Genomic DNA, 21849 nt, shown 5'->3' on the forward strand with positions numbered 1-21849 from the left:
TCCTTCTGGCAGCTCCCCCACGGGACTAAACGGAGCTCCTTTGCCGGCAGCCACAGGGCTCGAGAAGGCAGAGCACCGGGCGCGTCTCCTGCTGAGCCAGCACAAGAAGCAGCTCGGATAGGTGACCGCTGCCCACCACGCCCGTTCATCAGGCCCTCTCAGGAGCATTTTTTTCTGCTGGCAGCCACCTCTGAGCTGCGTCTTGCCCTGGCTCAGCTAGGAGACGCGCCCGGTTCTCTGCCTGCTCCAACCACCCCAGTCCCACTCTGGCTGCAGTGGGGCAGCAGGCGCATCTCCTAGCTGAACCAGTGCTGAGCCGGGCGGCTCGAGACTCCTCTCCAAACGGCCGCAGCAGCAGAGGCACCCCACATCTGCCGGATGAGTGCTGTGCTCTCTGGTCCCACCTAGTAGTGGGTGCTGTCACTGCTGGCTGGGGCGGCGAGATTTGGCTTCTGCATATGCGCAGAAGCTGAATATCGCATGCACGGTGGGTGGCGATGGAGATACGCACGCAACTCCATTTTCACTGGTGGAACAGTGTTCCACGCCGTCCTGCCAGAAGCCCCCCTCTGGGTACAGCTCCATGAAAACCCAAAATCCACCATCTCAGAAAATTAAAATATTACATACAGTCAATAAAACAAAGATTGCACATAGAACAATATCGGACCTCTGAAAAGTATAAGCATTAATGTGTACTCAGTACTTAGTTTGGGACTCTGTTGCAGCAATCACTGCCTCAATGTGGTGTGGCATTGAAGCTATCAGCCTATGGCACTGCTGAGGTATTATGGCAGACGAGAATGCTTCAATAGCGGCCTTCAGCGCTTCTTCATTGTTCGATCTCATGTCTCTCATCTTTATCTCAGCAATTCCCCATAGATTCTCTATGGGCTTTTGATCAGATGAGTTTGCTGGCCAATCAAGCACAGTAATCCCATGGTCATTGAAGTACTTTTGGCATTGTGGACAGGTGCCAAGTCCTGCTGGAAAATTGAAATCAGTATCCCCATGCAGAAAGAAGCATGAAATGGCCCAAAATGGTCCAAAAAGTAGGATTTGGAATTTTTATGAGCTCTAGCCCATAAATCAAAATTATGACAAATCACAGCTTGAACTATCTTTCTTTTCATATTATGAGTATCTCTCATATATTACATTTCACCCTTTAAGTTGCATTACTGAAGTAAATGAACATTTGCATGATATTCTATTTCCACCTATATGTATCAGGATTATGCTTAAATAGCTAACTATTGTTCCTTATAACCTACTTATGTGGACTGGTCAAAACCTTTGGATATAAAGTAACATTTCTTTTAGCTATGGGGAGGAACCTTTATTAATCTCTGACAGATTTAGCTGAAAATGTAAGTCCTTCCATTTTATAACTCAAAAAGTCTTCCATAGATAACATTGCTATTTTGAGACTCAGATAGCATTTGGCCCCTGGGCTGAATATATGAGAGATATTGAAAAGTCTACAGATGAAAATAATTGTCTGATGAACTAATCATACTCAAAAGGCATTTCACAAGGGATTTGGCTGTCTGAAGAATCTATATGTGAAAGAACTTTATTGCAATTATTATTAGATCTCAAAGTGGCCACCTGTCTCTCCCTTCCCTTTTAATATGTCTATGAATGAGTGATGATAACTCCTTAATAGATAGGACTTGGGCTAGATCCAGTTGTTAGCTTTTAGTACAAGCCCTTGAGACATTATTTATTGAAGGTAATATTTCCTCTTAGCATGCTGATTAAAGAGAATGGTTCAGTTTCTTTTTATTAAGGTTTAGAGGTTAGGATTTGATATAACCCAGTTTCTCACGGAGCATCTTATGTAGAAAAATTGCTGTTTAATCAACTCCATGCAGGGTCTCTCAGATGTATTCTCCACATGTCTTCATTGTAGCAGTTGATATTATTCAATGGGGCAAATATAATTAATCTATTTCGAATTTACCTCTTGCCCTATTTAAGTAAACAAATAACAAGTTTTTTCCCCCTCTGCAGTTTCTTTTTAGGAGAATTAGAGAAGTGCCTTGAAGATCCAGAAAAATTAGGATCACTTTTTGTTAAACATGTAAGTCTAAATACCAAGTTTGCATTTTTATTTACATAACCTTTTTTAAAATGCAGAGTAAACAAAAAACAATTCGGCAGCACAAATATGTATCTTTGCGTATATGTGAATATATATGACATCCAAAAGAGGAATACAAACATTTTAAATATCTGGATTCAGTATTTCGAACAACACTTGAATGGAGGAAGGGAATATACTGAGTAAAACCTGGTTAACATAAGAATGACAATTTATAAAATGTTATAAACTAAGCAGAAAAGCAACAAAGATGATTAGGGGACTGGAGGCTAAAACATATAAACATATTGCTGGAATTGGATATGACTCGTTTAATGAAAAGAAGGACTAGGGGTAGGGATGAAATTCAATTTTTTTTCCCTACCAGTTCTATGGACATGGCTTGGTGGTCATGGCAGGGGAAGGATATTGCAGAATCTCCATTCCCTCCCCACTCCTGGGGCTAGCCAGAGGTGGTATTTTCCCATTCTACGAACTACTCAAAATTTCTGCTATCGGTTCTCCAGAACCTGTCAAAATCTGCTGAATTTCACCCCTGAGTAGGGGTGACGTGAAATCAGTGTTCCAGTATCTACAGAGCTGCCACAAAGAAGGGAGAGTCAACCTTTTTTCCAAAGTACCTGAAGTAAGGAAAAGAAGCAATGGATGGAAACAATAGAGAAAGCAATCTAGAACTAACAGTTAGAACAATTAATCAATGGAACAGCTTGTCTCCAGAAGTTGTGAATGCTCCAACACTGGAAGTTTTTAAGAAGAAATTGAACAACCATTTGTCTGAAGTACCTGTGTAGGGGGTTGGACTACAGGACCTCCAAGGTCCTTTCCAACTCTGTTATTTTGGATATTAGGGCTATTTTTTATCATTTATAGGTTATCTTTTTAACCAGTCACCCACATATTGCCCTCTTTGTTCATATTCAAAATAAAATCCTTTTTACTGCTTAATGGTATAATCTTCTTTTGCTTCTTTTATTTTTTCTTGGCTTTTAAGTGAAAGTGGCAGGGCATGAAAAACTTGAAAAACGTTAGGGATTCAAGATCCTCATGATTCATAAGTGATCTTTTAGAAACTGCCATAGCTTTTCACAGCTTTTGAATCTTAGCAGAGAATAATATGGGCAATCAAAAATTAGGAGTAAAAAAATTTAAAATTGATAGGCATTTTTGAATTGTAGTAATCCAAAACCTACAAAACAAAAAAAGTTGCTAATTATTCTTTATACTGAAAATGAACTTTCAAGCTTCCTTTCTGGACATCTAGCAGAGTATGGTAAAATGCAACACATTTAATAAAAAATAAACATTGTGTATAGAACCAGTATCCAATCTCATATCTTGCAAAAAGTCATACAGTTAGATTGTAATTAATCTGTATGATTAAACCTGTAAAGCACCTAAAACTATTTCCTAAGGGGGAGGCCATTACTGAAGTCTTGCCCCTGAGCTCCAATAATTAACCTTAACCTCTTCAACATCTGATTTGAGACCCAACTACCTAGTAATTCTATTTATTGCAGAGAAGTTGGAGGAAGATATCCTCCAGGGATGGATAAAACTGTCTACTGCCAAGAAGACTCCTTCTCACCTTTCGGAGCTGGTTGAAAAAGCTGCCTGCCAAAGAATTTTAGCTTTGTGCCTGTTTAGATTTCAGTATTCCAAGCAGGCATAGGACTGAAATCTGTGGATAGGTAGTTTTTTTGTCTGGGCTCCAGAGATGAGAGAAAGCTGAAATCTAAGCAGGCTTCTCAGCTGAGTGGGGAGACAGCATGGTAAGGAGGAGGAGTCTCTCGGGGATGGGGAAGAGCTGTACACTGTGTCTCTGCTGGATGGGGGGGAGACGGGGGTAGCTTAAAATCCTGCTTAAATTTTGGCAGAGGATTTTCAATTTGTTATTGGAGAGAGTGGAGAGAAACACATGTATCCCTCCCAGGTTGTCAAGACACCCCCCCCCCAAAAAAAAGATACCTGGGACTTAACAGCCTATGATATCACTTAATGAGTGCTTTGCTCAATGTCTGAAATTTCCATCCCAATTGTAATCATGAGTCAAGGACTAACTATTAGTATCTATTTAACACAATTTCATCTTTTCTGGGGAGATTTTTAAAAAAATATGTATATATGTCTTTCTTTGCTGTCAGACCTGTTTGCAATTTAAAAGCAATTTAAAAGCAGTGCAATTTAAAGCTTACTCAGCGTGCATTGTCTGGAAATTAGAGTGTGTTTGTAACAGTCATTTAGTTAGCAGACAATAGCAATCTTTAGCTGATAGGGATTGGTAGGTTTCTTCACATTGACAGAGAACTGAACAGATGGATAGGTAGTAAGATTCCCACCTGGTTAGAACACCTGAAAGTTCCATGATTGGCACTACTGTATGGGAAAGAAAAAGCATTTGAAGCTTTTCCCCTACCGTTTTTTAATGGCAAATCTTCTTTGGCTTCTATGAAAGTAGTAGAAACATGGAACAACCAGAAAGAACAATAAAACTCCACTACTGGCTTTCTTCCATGTAAATCTCTCCAACATTCCTTGATAAGTCATTAGGGAACTTTCAGCATTCTATAATGTAAGTTAATTTATCTAAATTGCATAGCATAGGCTCATGTGCACATCCTGCTTGCTCCAGCACAGAGATATTTCTGCAGAACACAAAAGCCTGATATCACCTACAACATGCCTCTATTCTTTTCTGGGAAAGCAATCTTAACTTAGCCTTTCTTACTCCACATCAAAAGTATGTTATGTAACTTCTAACAGTACTTATATTTATGCACAGCCCGTCTGCTGCAGTTTGTTTGTTTGTTTGTTTATTTATTCATTCATTCATTCATTCATTCATTCATTCATTCATTCATTCATTCATTCATTCAATTTTTATGCCGCCCTTCTTTTTAGACTCAGGGCGGCTTACAACATGTTAGCAATAGCACTTTTTAACAGAGCCAGCATATTGCCCCCACAATCTGGGTCCTCATTTTACCCACCTCGGAAGGATGGAAGGCTGAGTCAACCTTGAGCCGGTGATGAGATTTGAACCGCTGACCTTCAGATCTATAGTCAGCTTCAGTGGCCTGCAGTACAGCACTCTTACCTGCTGCGCCACCCCGGCTCAAAAATCAGTTGTTTTTGTTATAGGAAAATGTTTTCTCTCCATCTCGTTAGTATTTGCTATAGCAAACATATAACCCTTTCCTTTGGCCATTAGTTGCTGTCCCTCATTGCCATTTTCTCCTGAGTTTCTGGCTTAACTGTTTCTTTCAAAAGTACCTTCCCACATAAAGCTATATGATTATAGAAAGAATAGCAAAAATGTTTAAAGATAAATCTATGGAATGTTGGAAATGTAAGCAAATTCCAGATTCTTTTTATCAAAAGCTAAAAAATATTGGATTATGTTTAAAGCATGGTTAGAGGAAATGTTGGACCAAAAACTAGAATTAAATCCAGAGACATATCTATTGGGAATATTGTCAGAGAAATTTAAATTAGAAGAAATCTTTTTGATTATACATTTGGTGACTGCTGCCCAAATAGCATATGCCCAAAAGTGGAAATTGAAGGCAGTTCCGAGGAAAGGAGAAGTGCTAAAAAAGATATTAGGTCATGCAGAAATGAATAGATTGACAATAAAGGTTAAAGATAAAAAAGATTCTGAATATTACAAAATATGGGTGAAATTTTATGTGTAGTTGGGTAAGAAATTCAATTGGAAAAAGAGATTGAGTAAAGATTAAAAAGAAAAAGGGAAGGATCAGAAGTATTATTATTAACCCAGGTGAGGAGAATAACAGGGAGGCAGCACTGATAAAGGTTATACATCCAAAATAAATTCTAATGTATGATTGAAAGTAATAACATAGTAATAAAAGCTTTGGCAAGACTATAAGAATATATAAAGAAACTGCTAGTCTGTTTCAATAAATGATAGTTAGAACTAAAGATATTTCACTCAGGAAAGGATAAAGAAAGAAGGAAAGGAGGTGGGGAGGAAGGAGGAGATAGAGGGTGGAGAAGGAAGAGGGAAAGAAAGTAGATGGGAAGTAGATGGGAAGAAGAGGAAGGAAAAGGAGGGTCGAGTGAAAAGATAACAGAAGTCCAGACTGGCAGACACTGGTAATAAGAATTTAGATTGTAACCAAAGGAAGGTACTTTTGGTAATTTTTTTTACTATGTTTTGTTTACGTTAATGTAACTATTTGGTGTATGTATTTGATGTATGGAGGTGGGGAAGGTCAGAGAAATTCAGTGAAACTCTGCACTTGTTTTTATCCACACCTACTTTTTAAAGGGTTTTTTTTTAACTTGTGTGTGATAGATTGCCTTTCATCCTCTCTTATTGAAGAATGATAAAATGCTGGGTTGATAGTGACTAGAATTCTGCCAGTTTCCCTTTCTAGCTGAAGAAAAAGCAGAATGAGAAACTGACTGCATATTTCTGTTAAGATTGGAAAAGCCCTGTCCAAAGGAGAAGGGGAGTCACGGAAAAGGTTGGCAAATGGAAAACACATGTTCTCATAGACCACCCTCAGAAAGGAATTCAATAAGAGGCTTACTTTCCTTACACAGGTGGGAGGGATAAAAAAACGGGAATCACCATTTGAGAACTATGATAACTATTGTCCAGATGCAACTTCTGGCCACTATTAAGGCCAGAGCCTTGAAATCCAGACAGCAATGTCTCAAGCCAGTTTACTTTCCAGCCAAATTCAACATGAGAGGCAAACAGTTTACAACTGATGAGCTCTTACTCAGCTTGAATTAGATTTCTGGAGATTCATTATGCAAACAAAACCTTTTTGATTTTTTGTCTAGCGACCAAGTTATTAAAACTGTCATTGTTCTGGGGGTTTCTTCCTTGTAGTCAACACTTTCTTATGTGAGCTCCATATATCTCAATGTCTAGAAATTTGTGTAAATATCATACTTGTTGCTCAGTTTATAACTCAATTGGCAGAGACCAATGTTCCCTCTAACGTGCGCAGCGTGCTGGGGTGCAGACAAAAACCAAACTCTGCGCAGAGTTTTCCATGCTAGCGTGATGAAGCCAGCGGCCTGTGGGCTCTAAGCTCCGCCCAGCTTCTCCGGCTCTGTCGCTGCGCGCCGCTTTCCTGGGCGGCCTTGACGTCAGCGGGCCACTGTGCTGTGTGTGTGGGGGAGCAGCTGCGTTCAAGCCCCTTGCCTCTACCGCCTCCTCTTCCAGCGCCCCCTGCCTGAGCCCGTTTACAAGGGGCTGGTGGAAGATCTGATGCCACAATTTCTTTAATCTGAGCAGAACTTTGAACCAAACCCTTTTCTTTTTTCTTTTTCTGTATCCCCTTTTAATCCCTCGTTTAGAGCAGCGGGCGGCCATGGGAGACCAGAAAGAATTGGTGGCTCAGGCGAGTGAGTTGTGTAGGGGCCGGGCCATTACAGCTCCCGAAAGGCAGGTGCTCCCGAAGCGCTCTTGGGGAAGCGGCCGCGGGAGGCATGGAGCAGGTGCCGCCTCTCCCCACTGCAGGAATGGCAGGTGCTCCTGAAGCGCGCGGGGAAGTGGCTGCGGGAGGCGTGGGGCAGTTGCCGCCTCTCCCGAAGTGATGTCCCAAAGCAGTCTCCGGGAAGCGGCTGAGGGAAGGTGGGGCAGTTGCCGCCTCTCTGGAGCTGAAGGAAAGGTAGACGATTGCAGCCGCTTCCCCGCACGCTTTGGGTGCGCCTGCCTTTCCTACAGCGGAGAGAGGCGGCACCTTCCTGAAGCGCTCAGTTAAGCGGCTGGGGGAAGGGCTGGCCAGTTGCCACCTCTCTCCACTGCCGGAAAGGCAGGCGCACCCGAAGCGCGCGGGGAAGCGGCTGCAGGAGGCTGGGGGAAATGGCCGCCTCTCCCGAAGCGCTTCAGGTTAAGCGGCTGGGGGAAGGCGGGGAAGTTGCCACCTCTTTCGAGCTGAAGGAAAGGCAGACAACTGCCTTTCCCTCAGCTGCTTCCCGGAGACCGCTTTGGGACATTGCTTCGGGTGCGCCTGCCTCTCCTACAGCGGAGAGAGGCAGCAACTGGCCAGCCCTTCCCCCAGCCGCTTAACCGAGCGCTTCCAACTCCGCAGGCGCCGCCCCCTTCGCCCACACTTCCCTCCCGGTGCCTCTTGGGAGTTGTAGTCTTTTCGAGGAGGCGGGCTCAGCCACTCTGCTCGAAGAGACACTACAGCTCCCAGAACGCTAAAGGGAGCGTGACGTAAACAGACAGTTATGGAGGTGCAGATGACAGACTCAATGATTCCTCTGTAGAACTGTATCAGCAGCTCTTTGGGCAGTTTGAGCTTCCTTAGTTGGAACAGAAAGAACATTCTTTCTTGTGCTTTTTTGATGATGTTTTTGATGTTAGGTGACCATTTTAGGTCTTGAGATATGATAGAACCTAGAAATTTGAAGGTCTCTACTCTTTGTGAGGGGTGGAAGTATGGAAGGGTTTCTCCTAAGGTCTACAACCATTTCTACGGTTTTGAGTGTGTTCAGTTCTAGGTTGTTCCGGTCAAACCACAAGGATAATTGTTCACGAAAGTAGTGACTATCGAAGCTGTGGCTATATAGAGTGTCCTTTATGTTTTCCCACTTATCGAAAATGGGAAAACTTTCTGTTAGTTTTTGGCTCTCACTGAAAACATGCTATAAAACATGGGGGTCAAACTCACCGCATCACATCACTGACATGTGACATTTTGTGATGTTTTTCCCATTCACGGAGCTGGGGTGCCTGTGGTCTAAACGTGACACATCCGGTCCACAGGCTACTAGTTTCACACCCCTGCTCTAAAAATCTAAGGCAATACCTAAATGAGCTGGTGACCAACAAAAGATGTCTGGAAAAGTTTCCTTCAGAGTAAAAAAAAATGAAAATCAGTGTTTTGACCATATTCATGTATACTGTATATCTAATCAGTTCCACAATTTATTAAAACTGTAATGACAATTATGTTCATGCTTCATTTTCTACTTAGACCATTATACTGATAAGACATAGCATACACATCAAATACGGTTTTCCAGATTCTGTTTGGAAAAACAAATGCTACAGCTGTAGAGATAATTTCTATTTAAGACATAGAGTATCCGTTTTTCTCAAGCTGTGATAAATCAGAATAGAACCAGGATTTTTGGAATTTTAGTGATCTCAATTTTAGTCCATGTCAATTTACTTTTTTTCCCTGCACTACACATTTATTGTCCTTTCCTTTCATTCCAGGAGAGAAGATTGCACATGTATATAGTTTATTGCCAAAATAAACCAAAGTCTGAGCATATTGTCTCAGAATACATTGATACATTTTTTGAGGTAAGTGCCAAAGGAGTTGGGAGAGATGTACTGTACTGTATCTGTGTCTCTCGATAAAAGGGAAACAGCTACATTCTTCTCCAAATTTACTTAATGTTTCCCATTTTTGATATATAAATACCCTTGGGATTGGGGCTGAAATTGGTTTATTTTTACCAAATGAATGTGTTTCCTGTCTATTAACTCTGACATTTAATATCTCTGTATAGCAAATTCCAGTTCAGAGATGGATTACATGTAACCCCTGACTTCATTGTAAAGCTAAATCACAATAGCTGATTAAAGTGAATCAGTGATATAGTTGTCGATTCCCCAATTGCTTATACATACCAGAATAAGGAGATTCAGATGGGGGGGGGGGGGGGAGAGAGAACAAAAGGGCCATTAATACTTGTATCTGTAGTGCCTAATAAGGATGTTTTTATTCAGCCATGTCATATATAAAGTTCTTTCTGCAAGGCTGATTCTGACAACTTGATATAGGCAAGTAGGGCAGCTGTGCTCCCAAATGTGAATGATCACATAATACTTCTGGGAATGTGAGTGAATAACAATAAATTGGATATAATTCAAAGGCCTGTTGGGGAAAATCTTTCAACCTGTTTTTATCAGACTTGACAGGATGGAACTAGCTCATATTGCAAAGTGAAGTCAAGTGATAGATTTTTTTTACCCAAATACACACACACACCAGGCACACTCAGGCTTAGCATCCCAAAAATGTACAATACAGGAAACTGCACTGAATTCAACTAGGTTTCCCCTTTTCACTTGTTCAGGCAGGGATGGTAAAAATAACTGCAAGGAGGAACCAGTAGGGTTTTTCTCCCTCATTTAGATTTTGTTTTAAAAAAAATCCTTCTCCCTCATTAAATATATATAGAACGTTCTGTTTATTGATAAACTTTCAGTTAATTTCAGAGAATTAACCATAAGAGAAACTATGGGGAAATGTAAAGTGCAATATACTTAATGTGTCTCCTTAACCTATAGAAAGTATTCTGAGCTTTACAATATTATTACTAGGACCTGAAGCAACGTTTGGGTCATAGACTTCAGCTCACAGATTTGCTGATAAAACCAGTGCAAAGAATTATGAAGTATCAGTTGTTACTAAAGGTAAGTAACTGAATGCTCCAATTTTCACTTAAATTATTATGTCACATTTGGAAATCCAATTCTCTATATGTATACTCTCTTCTATATCATTTTGTCAGAGGTACAAGCATCCTCCCACGCTGGCCATTAATTTTTTCCCTTCATGTGACTAGTTTTGTTTCTTTGAGCTCTAACAACTAGCCCCTTTGAACCACTCAGAGAGTTCTCCATTAACATTATTACTGGAAGATTGTCTTTTTGATAAACCTTTTCGTCAGTTGAAAGGAATGGGAAACTGGAGATTCAGTCTTATGTGTGTCAATCATGGCAAGGTGATACTAGGTCCAGTTCCTTGCTTCATGGCCAATATTAATTCCAAACTTCATTGAGCTCAAGAGATTATGTTCCCCAGGTCTTCCTGGATAGAACAAATCTGTCAAAAGCAAAACTTTCTTAAGCAGAGCTCACACTTCAAACATACTTAAGTGGGACTGTTGGCTTATTTTTTGAGAGATTAAAAGGCGAAGGAAAGTGGATCTGGAAATGCATCAGGCCAGCAGGAAACAAATTCCTACTGGCACCTGTCAAAGGGGTTGCTGTATTAATAGTAGGGAAATATTAACACTCTATCTAAACCCAGAGAGATCAGCTGAAAGATGGAAAAATGTCAAATCATAACTTTATCAATGTTGAGTAAACAATAATGTTAATAAAATCAAAGTAATACCAAGAAAATATTTGAGAAATTTACTGGAACAATTTTGCACACTTTTAGCTAAACCACTAATTTGAGATCAGAAGGCAAAGGTCTTAATTTGGTAAAAAGATAAATATTGAAGACCAAATAAATATTTACTGGAAAATGCATTTTTCTATTTATAAATGTATTTTCTAAGAAAATGGTGGTTCAGTATAGCATATGGAAGACCAACTATTGCATGGATGTATCTGCAATCAAGAGTCAGGAAACAGACAATATTTTACTTTATTTTTATTTTGTACCATTTGAAACTTCTAACTGCTTTATTTTTGATGTAATCGTGGCTTCACAGAAAACCTATAAAATAATGGTGGATAAATATCTATTTTATCATCTGCCATTTCTGAAAAGGATTTTCCAACTGTTTTAAACTGAAGATCTAATTCCATGACTTTCTTTACAGGATTTCCTCAAATACTCTAAAAAAGCAAATCTTGATACAACAGAATTAGAGGTACTTGAAAAGCGTTACTTATTTTAAAGTGTATTTATTATTCCAGACCAATAAAAATATTGCTTTAAAACCATTCCTAATACCAACTTGATAAATTTTATAGTTAAGAACAATCTGGTACACTTTTCAGTATTATGACAAAATCAGTGCTTTTCCTTCCTAAACCTCTGTTCATGCAAAGATGATTATAGGTTGTATAATTTCTATTTTGTAAAGTGATGGTTAGTCAGATGACATGGAATGACACTTTAAAATTCATTTTAATGCACCAGAGCCAGTAGATGACACAACAATAGAATGCAGTTTGATTGAAAACTCTCTTTAGGAGTATCATGTTCTTTACTGCCCCAGTGTATTTTATTTTAACATAAGATACCATTTTGTCTTGGCACTCTTAAACCTGTGCAGCTGGGCATGGGTATTTGTGTGTGATGGAGAGAGAGGGCAGGAGAGAGATTAAAATGCATTCAGATGAAACTCGGGAACCTTATGAGGGGACAAACTCTTGATACTCAAGTCAATGTTTATCACATTCCATGAGATGGAATGGTGGATAACTTCCTTTTGGTTTTCATATGAGGAGCTCAATTATTTTCCCGATCATTGCTTAGATCCGTCAGTATATAGCTACTTGGTACTTTTTTGGTTTTGGCTGACTCATTAGTAAAGGAACAGAAATCCAAATCACCCCTCCTCCCCTTCCCAGATCCTATAGCTTCACCTGGGTTGTATCTTTCTGTCAATAGCTGAAACCTAAGATGTTCAGCAAGCTGGTCTACATCAGATAAAATGGCATTAGCTGTAGTTGCAGAAAAAGTTATAAATTGTTAACCCATCTCTAAGGGGCTTTAGGAATTTATATTGTGATTGAATGCCACTTTCAGTTAGATGCTGTGCTTTCACTCCTTCCATTAACAATGATTACAAGGTCCCTAGGCTCATAAAACTGACTAACTCTGGCACTTAATTATAAATAGTATACAGTATAATGGATGTAGGAGAAAAGATATTTATAATTAAGTGCCAGAGTTACATTGATGGGGAGTAATGGAAGGTTGTAACCAATCTGGAGGATGCCTAGTTGTGAGAAAAGTAACTTTAACGAATATAATACATGTGATAGAGGAGGATGCAACTAGTGCTCTAATTTCTCTCAATTTATTCAACAGAGAGCCGTAGAAGTAATGTGCATTGTTCCAAAACGGTGCAATGACATGATGAATGTTGGTCGTTTACAGGGGTTTGATGTAAGTTTTTTTTAATTGTGCTCTTTTTTTTCAAACAATCATATAGGATGTTTTCATGGATGTTCTCAGCTGTTTCAAACTTCAGATTTTCTTGTAAAATCCAATTAAAATTCCCTGTCCAGTTACATCCAGACTCAAGAATATGATGTTGGCTGAAAATTAGAACCTTAGGCTAGAAATGGTCCTAGAAATCATGATGATCTTTCTGAAGGCTGGGCCCAGACACACAATGTATTATTACTCTACTTTTCCCTCATTCCATTCTCTCAGAGACCTGTTCTCATTTGTTCCATCATACATCTATCATAGTAGCTTTAGGAAACAATGTTTCTAGGCTTAAAGGATCACATGTGTGGTAGATAAACTAGTGCAGAATATCCTTATGTCTGTGAAATTCAGTGAAAGAGATAAGATGGGAACTTACTTTCTGAACATACATATCAGTGATGGATTGCTACCAGTATGGTACAGTTCGGTAGCAGAGGCGGGAGGCTCTGCCCACTCACCCTGGATACTTCTGCGTATGGGCAGAAGCATCGCACAAGTGCACGCACAAACTGGTAGTGATAGGATACTGATACATATTGCAAAAAGCTGAAGATTTCTTTACCAACAAATCTAGAATTCCATGAAAAATTGTGTGATCTTATATAGAAAGAGCATTTTGGTTTCAGTAAAATTCTTTTCTTTTTGCATTTTTCTTCAGAGGTAATTCTTCTCATTTTAACTCAAAATTGGGGTACTTTGGGAATAAATTAATGTATTAATACTAATAAATATACTAATAATAAATTAGTAAATTGAGAGGGATTATACAAGCATGAAGGTGTGCTTGAACTATATCTGCAACAACTGTTTTACTTGAAAGTAATAGTTTCAAGTTTCAGCTAACAGCTATCTTTTTCAGTTAATGACTACAAGTTTTAATGAAATTTATTTTGATCCCTATTTTAAGGGTAAAATTGTTGCACAGGGTAAGCTGTTGCTGCAAGATACATTTATGGTTACGGACCAAGATACAGGGCTCTTGCCACGTTGCAAGGAAAGGCGTGTCTTCCTCTTTGAGCAGATTGTGATATTCAGTGAGCCTCTGGATAAAAAGAAAGGTTTCTCAACACCAGGATTCTTGTTTAAGAACAGTATCAAGGTTTGTATTTGCATGTTTGTGTTTTTACAACTGTGCGCATATAATTTTAATGGCATTTTAATTCTCTTTTGATTTTCCTGTAACATTCTTTTTTTTAGTTTGGAATAACCTGTAGCTTAAAAAACAATATAATCAGTTTAACTAACTTTTAGCCTCCATTCAGCTTTCTTTCCTGTTGCTTTGCATCATTCTGACAGTTACATTCAAAAGACTCTTTCATGACTGACATTATATTTCTTAGGAACCAGAAGCCACAGTTGACTCATGAAATGCTTTGTCCCATTGCTACCCCACACCCTGCAACTGTGTGATAGGAGCTTCAGATTAAAAGGCTTTGGGCTTGTACTACTAATGATGCACAAATAATAGCCCAATTTTAAAAAAACCAAAGTCCACTTGCCTTTTGAAAAAGTACTTTGGAACAATCATGACCTGGATGATTGAGCATCTCCATAGATACCCAATAAAAACAAGTTAAAGTCAGATTTGCATAGCTGAGCTGATTGTAGGTTGACTTAATAAAGGCTAGGAAAGTATTATAGTGGGTATAGAACTCTCTGCAATTGGGAAGTAAGGTAGATAATGAAGCAAAATATATAGAAGAGAGCAACAGGAAATTCAAAAGAGCTCCCACACCTCTGTGGTCATTGGATTTATATATACGAGCCCAAATGTGCAAAATTGATCAGTAGTGTATTGACAAATCAGTATTGATGGGTAACTAATTTATACTTGCCAGTGAATTGACTATGCAGACAAACTGATATTATTTGTTAGATATCCTGTTGCAACCATGCATCATTTTCTCCATTTGGGTACATAAATGTATGCAGCAGGGGTGCGTTCTGATTTTCTTCACTGCCAGCTCATTTCCTGAGATGCCACATGGATACACATGCATGCACAGTGTGCACAAAACAGCTTCTGTGCGTGCACAAAAGCAAAAAAACAAGATGGTAGTGCCTATGGTGCTGCCAAGAGTGCGGCAGGCCTGGGTCGCTTCTTGTTCCAGCGACCCAGGCCTCCAAATTACTACCAGTTCTATAGAACCAGTCTGAACTGGGAGAAACCCACTTTAGGTCTTCAGTCACTAGTGATCAATATAACTAGTGCTATTGTTATATATATTTAATCAAAAATAACAATATGAAAATCACTCTAATCTTTCTTTCTGTCTAAATAAAGGTGAGTTGCCTTTGCTTAGAGGAGAATGTAGACAACGATCCGTGTAAATTTGCACTAACATCAAGAGCTGGTGATGTCATGGAGTCCTTTGTTTTGCATTCCACCAGTCCAGGAATACGTCAAATGTGGATCCATGAAATCAACCAAATCTTGGAAAACCAGCGTAATTTTCTAAATGGTAAGCAGTCCACAAATATATGTCTTTGTTTTATTCTTATACCATTTTGTAGTAACAACGATCAAAATGTAGGTGAGGTAATATCGTAGAGATAAACATAATGTTATATACGTTACAGGCTTTAGTGTTTAGTTAGTTATATATATTTTTCATGTCTAAATTACTACTTCTTTTGACGTGCATGGTAAAGCATTTGTATATACAGTAGAACCTCTGATCACGAACACTTCTGACCATGACCAAATCTGATTCTGATCAAAAAATTAACATGCAAAAAATATGTTTATGGCTAATATTCCTTCCACACCAATTTTTTTTTGTAAGTGCCAAATTTCCAAAATTAGGTTCAATCATATCAGGGTTGCAACCAAAATCGTGGAACAAATTATGGTCTTGACCAGGTTCTACTGTATAAAATATGTGGCATTGGAACTCAGACAAGACTATTGTTCATCATTTTTTTCCTGTTTTTCACTTGCTAGTGGGCTATTTCTCCAATCAAAACCGCTGCTTATTGTCTACCAACCAAATTTAGTTTGTCGTATGAAAGACTGCTTTACATCATCTTTCATTTTTGTGTGGTTTTTTTTTCTTATTGCAGCCTTGACATCACCTATTGAGTACCAGAGGAACCATAGTGGTCCTGGAAGCAGCAGCAGTAGCAACAACAGTGGCCCTAGCACCTGCACTGGAATCCCCAGCTCCAGCCGTAGCAGGCCTTCCCGGATCCCGCAGCCAGTCCGACACCACTCCCCAGTCCTGGTCTCCTCTGGTACTTCATCCCAAGCAGAGGCAGACAAGATGTCAGGTATGTCCATTCACAATTCCTCCCTGCCTCCCCACACCACCACTCTAGAGGCTGGCTGTAGCCAGGCAGGCAGGCATCCCTCCAGTGTACAGCAGAATGGTCCAGAGATAGAGAAGATCCCCAAGATGAAAGCAATGGAAAGCCCCCGGAAGACATCTGGAAGTCCTTGCAGCTCGGCAGATTCAGATCAAAGGGAATGCCGTGGAAATTCAGAGGAGAACCGTTTAAGGAGCACCGTAGGATCATTGACATTGGGAAAAACAAGACCAGGAGCCATCTCGCCAATAAACTCTCCTTCTGCAGTGACTTTCCCGTCTCCTTTTGGAAAGGAAACTTTTACACCCAGCAGCCCCCTGCAGAAGGGCTCCTTTTGGAGCTCCATCCCAGCATCCCCTGTCAGCCGCCCAGGCTCCTTCACTTTCCCCGGGGACAGTGACTCCCTCCAGCGCCAGGTCCACCACCACTCTTCACACAACAAGGACACAGACCGCATGAGCACTTGTTCCTCGACCAGCGAGCAATCAGTACACTCCACCCAGAGTAATGGGGTAAGAGCCGGAGCACTTCTATCCTGCGAGCGCTTCTAAAAAAATCTTCCCATCTCCCCTTCTTGTGCGTGACCATCATATCTCCATACTAACTTCTGGCTCTCCAGCGCTGTATTACTGCTCTGCAATAATAATCAGTTATGCTCCCAACTTTTTCTACCAAATTTTGGTAGAACCATCTGTGTGTGTATACAGAAGACGTAGGCTTGCAGTATGTATACAGATACACAGAGAAACTTTCTAACTCTTCATTCTGCTGGGAAAAAAGGGGATCTGCTAGCCTGGTTTCTACTAACTTTGCTCTCCGCTTTCTTTCGTCTAACCCGAAGGCACAAATTTAATATGCTGTGTACAGTCACCACAGTGGAGCTCAGTTCATGCAACTTCTGTATTTCCATGGCAGACTTGTTCAGGGTTTCCTCTTCCTCCTCTGTTCAGATACAAGCACAACAGTTATTCTTTCAGTACTGAGGAAAAGTGTGAAGAAAACAATTGCCTTGCTGATCCAGACTCCAGCCTATTCTGTTTCCAACAGCAGCCTACAAGATGTATGGGAAGCTTACAAGCAGGGCTTCAATTCAACCCTGTTGTTTCCGTTATCTGGCATTCCAACGAACACAGAGGTTTTGTTTAACTGCCACTCTGAGTTCTTTTTATTATTATTATTATTATTATTATTATTATTATTATTATTATTATTATTTCAATTGAGTGCAACATTCTGTTAATTTTTAAAGTTCAGCTACCTTTAGCTATCTTTAAAATGGGGCAAAGAATCGTCCATTTAAAAAAAAGATCCTAAGTGCTTTCAAATGCACAAATGTAGCACTATCCCTAACCAGTCTACATTTTAGCTGCATCACTTATCTCTCTTAAGTGTTGAAAAAGCTATAGGTTAGAGTAATTTCAGATTTAATTTGTAGCTGCTCCATTACTTGGTTTGTCTGCCAACAAAACCTGTTTCGGACTTCTGTTTGAATATGCAACATGCCATTAAAAGGAGACCTGAGTATTTAAAAAACAAAACAAAACAAGAAACACTGCTCATTGTCCTTTGCCTAGTTCAGTGTACTGTACAATTTACAGCTCTTGTTATAGCTTCTGCACATCATCAGTTATATTTCATATGGCCTTCAGAAACATTATTGCAAGCATGCACTACCCATTTTTTTTAACAATATAGCACTCTCCTGATTCTCTTCTTTCACTTACTAGAGTGTAGCTTTAGGGTCAGAACTTCTGCTTTGCATGCATCCTCTTGTTTCCAACTCCTCTTGTTATTCTGTTCATTTAATTGGACTGCAGAATGCTTTTTTAATTGTTTTCTTAGGAAAACGCCAGCTCGGCAGCCAGTATAAATAGGCTGTTAGGCTGTTGCAAGTGAAGATAACATGTATTGTTAATCCAAAGTATCAAAAGAAAAGCATCAAAAATTAACTGGGGAAATGTGGTTTGAAGCAAATTTTCCATTTTATAAGAAAACCAGGGTTTTGGATTCAAAGGTGTGCAGATATGTAGAGCAAATTACAGAATTTGTATCTTAATGTTTAAAAGTAACAACAGTTATTAAGAGATTGCCTAGAAACAAAATGCTATTTACAATAAAGTATGGCTATAATTCTTAGTAGAAGAATTGACATTTGTTACGCAAACAACACTTGAGATTAAAACAATAACCTGGCCATTTTTCATTATTAGAAGTTTCCCTTGTTTAAATTTTTTTCACAGGACCTCTATTCTGATAAAGAAGCAACATCCTTCTTCCAGGTCAGTGGATGGCAACATCCAATCTGCAAATCACTTTTTGCAGGACTTGACGATCTAATTAAATTATCATAGCATTTAATCTTGAACAGTTAAAATGCCTGAGTACATAAGTTGAGCATGGAAAATCATTGGCATGAACAATGCCAAATTACAGGAAATCATGCTGTAAGTTTCTAAGATCCAAGAATATTACAAGGTTTAATTAAGAGGTTCAGGTCTAAGGTCCTGGCTTCTTAAATGACTAGAAATTTCCTAGACATTTCTAACTTTTATAGTGGTTTTTAATGCTTGGATCTTGATCCCTTTAACCATAGTGCTCTGTTACAGCTAAAAAAAAAAGGGATTGTGTGTCAGTTTATTAAGAAGCATCTTAATTCCTATTTAAGATACATCTTAATGAATAAACAGTTCTTCATTTTGAATACAATGAAAAAATATGTAATCAGGATTGCAGAATCAGAATCATTGTATAAAGAAGAAGTTGGTTTGATACTCATTTCCAATTTTTGAGGATATTTAGACATTTTTTTAATCTCCAAAATACTCTGCTCTTGCTACTTAGTAAATTAGTAATACTAAAAGTTTTCATTACCTTCAAAGGAAAAAATCCTTCCTGATCTTTTAATGAGTGAAGGTTTGCCCTTTGCAAAACAAGTTCTCAAGATTTCCCAGAATAGCCATTCAGGTAATTTCTGTACACATGAGGTCATTATTGAATTTGACATATGACCTTAAATAATTGATACTAGGTATATATGAGGTTGTCTTAAATTGAATGAGATCAGGTGTTGGTTTAGCAAGTCAGCAAATTCAACTGACAGTGCTCTACAGGGTTTCAAATGAAAATATTTTCTGATTTTATCTGAAAATGTCAAGGAGTACATTTAAGAATTTTTGCATGCAAAAAGATGCACAGTCCTCTCTGCACCTATAAATGATTATTTCAGATATAACTGTTCAAATACATCCACATAGATGTACTGTACAGCCATCCAGTTGTATATTGTTATCATTATAACAGTATGTTATTACCCATATTGCATGAAGGCTGTGGATAAGAGTAATTTAAGACAATCTTCAGAAATGTATAATTTTATACATATACACACACTACACACACACTGTTACAAACTGTCAGAGAGTGCCATAAAGCATTATGGAATGAAATATAAGTGCTATTGCTATTTAGGCCCTGGCATTGGCTCCTTTTTAGCATTTTCCTTTGCAAGAAGATAGATTATAGCTTCCATTTTCATAAAGCATTATTCTAAAAATTTGGAGAAGTGCAGTACATTGGGGAAAGTTATATCACACTGTTAAAAGGTAACTTAATCCACCCTTTGGAAATCCAGAAAAACATTGGCCTACTTTATCATTGTATTTAGCAATTTAGAATCTCATATGATACAGCAATTTGCCTTGAATTTGAGGCTCCTGTATCCTAATAGAGGGAAGTACAATGAGTTATAGTGACTCACATCCCCTTCAGTCATCTGTTTTCACTTTAAAATGAAAACAAGAGTTTGTAAAATGTATAGAGGTCAAGAAATGCAAGCTTATCATGCTGTGATTCCACAAATTAAAAAATTACTATATGAACAGAAAAATAACATAATTGTACTTAGTAACAGAAAATTAGAATATAGTCTTCATATTGAAAAGTCTTGTTGCAAGTCTTGTAGATAACATCCTACTCTCATATAGCTGCTTAAAAGGTAACAGCCTTTTATTTTGTCATACTATTTGTGTTCATTGTCAACTTTTTCCTCCTTTTTCTTTTTTCTCTCTCAACCTTCTAATTGGTTCTTCTATAGAGTGAAAGTAGCAGCAGTAGCAATATCTCCACCATGCTGGTGACACACGATTATACGGCAGTGAAGGAGGATGAGATTAATGTCTACCAAGGAGAGGTCGTGCAAATTTTAGCCAGCAACCAACAGAACATGTTTTTGGTGTTCCGAGCCGCCACTGACCAGTGTCCTGCAGCTGAGGGCTGGATCCCCGGCTATGTCCTAGGACACACCAGTGCAGTCACTATTGATAACTCTGATGGAACAATGAAGTAGGTGTGATGCATGTTTCTTTGGTGACTTCATTAGTTTGCAATAGCAACAGAGTCCTGCAGTACCTTAGTGATACAAACTTTCCTAGGCCAGGTCCAGTTCTCCAATATATAAAATGGGCTCCTATATATTTTTGCAATACAAATAAAAACTACAAAATAAGTATTTTACTAAAATAGTTATTTTACTTCGGCTGATTTAATGAAGGATAATATTTAATGTTTTTTTCTCTAAAGTCATGGTAAAATATAGATTGTTCTTAAAATATTTCTTATCCTAACTACTGTGGATCAGTTGGGGTCAAAAATTACAGGACCTTTGAAAACTCCAATTGAAAGCTGCAGTGGCTGCTGAGATTAATTATTTTATGTATTTATTTGTTCATATCTGCCCTTTATTATTTTTACAAATAACTGAAATCTTTGAATGTATCTATCTCTCCTGTTTTCTCACAACAAGAACCCTGTCCTTGAGGTGGGTTGAGAGTGACTTGACTGAAGGTCACCCACTGGCTTTCATGGCTAAGGTGGGACCTGAATTTACAGTCTCCTGCTCTAGAAAGCAGGTGCCTTAATCACTAGAAAAACTATTTCTCTCAGCATATTTTATAATCTCTAATGTTACCAACAAATAACATCCTTTTTACCTCCAAACTGCTGGATATGGTTAACATATCTCATTTTTTATAAAATAAAATAAAAATCTCAAAAAATCTATTCCCATCGTAGCACATAGTCAGGACCACTGTATTCCTCAGCTACCTCACAAATTGTCAAAAAACCAAAGGCATAGTTGCAGTTTACTCACTTGTAAAATGCCCTTATTTTATAGTGAAGTTGGAAATCATATTTTTCACAAAGAGACAGAACAATCTCATAATCTCATTAAATTGTTTTGTTCTCACTGTCATTTGAAGTGGGCTTCTCATTTCTTCCAAGATTTTTTTTCCAAATAAAACCATCCACTGGAAAGTAATCACAATCTATTATATTCTGGTTTCAGGAAGTCGTCATCTTGGCACACAGCACTCCGTCTAAAGAAAAAATCTGAGAAAAAAGACAAAGACGGCAAAAGGGAAGGCAAATTAGAAAATGGTTACCGTAAATCTAGAGATGGACTTGCCAATAAGGTTTCCGTGAAGGTATTTCTTCCTGACATTATGTTTGCAAATACTTAAACTTTATAAA

At 38.7% G+C, this 21849-nt stretch overlaps 1 protein-coding gene across 2 annotated transcripts in view; it reads left to right on the forward strand.

Moving 5' to 3' along the window:
• Nucleotides 1-21849, forward strand: part of TRIO (trio Rho guanine nucleotide exchange factor) — a 304905-nt gene that overhangs the window by 268051 nt on the left and 15005 nt on the right. For both annotated transcript variants that reach the window (XM_070747107.1, XM_070747108.1), the window contains exons 41-50: nucleotides 2017-2086; nucleotides 9318-9407; nucleotides 10434-10526; nucleotides 11669-11719; nucleotides 12889-12966; nucleotides 13922-14113; nucleotides 15299-15476; nucleotides 16078-16832; nucleotides 20414-20661; nucleotides 21665-21803. In XM_070747107.1, coding sequence (XP_070603208.1) covers nucleotides 2017-2086; nucleotides 9318-9407; nucleotides 10434-10526; nucleotides 11669-11719; nucleotides 12889-12966; nucleotides 13922-14113; nucleotides 15299-15476; nucleotides 16078-16832; nucleotides 20414-20661; nucleotides 21665-21803 — 1894 coding nt within the window. The remainder of the gene's footprint in view (nucleotides 1-2016; nucleotides 2087-9317; nucleotides 9408-10433; nucleotides 10527-11668; nucleotides 11720-12888; nucleotides 12967-13921; nucleotides 14114-15298; nucleotides 15477-16077; nucleotides 16833-20413; nucleotides 20662-21664; nucleotides 21804-21849) is intronic.

This window comes from Erythrolamprus reginae, chromosome 3 (assembly GCF_031021105.1).
Source record: "Erythrolamprus reginae isolate rEryReg1 chromosome 3, rEryReg1.hap1, whole genome shotgun sequence".
Lineage (NCBI taxonomy): Eukaryota > Metazoa > Chordata > Lepidosauria > Squamata > Dipsadidae > Erythrolamprus > Erythrolamprus reginae.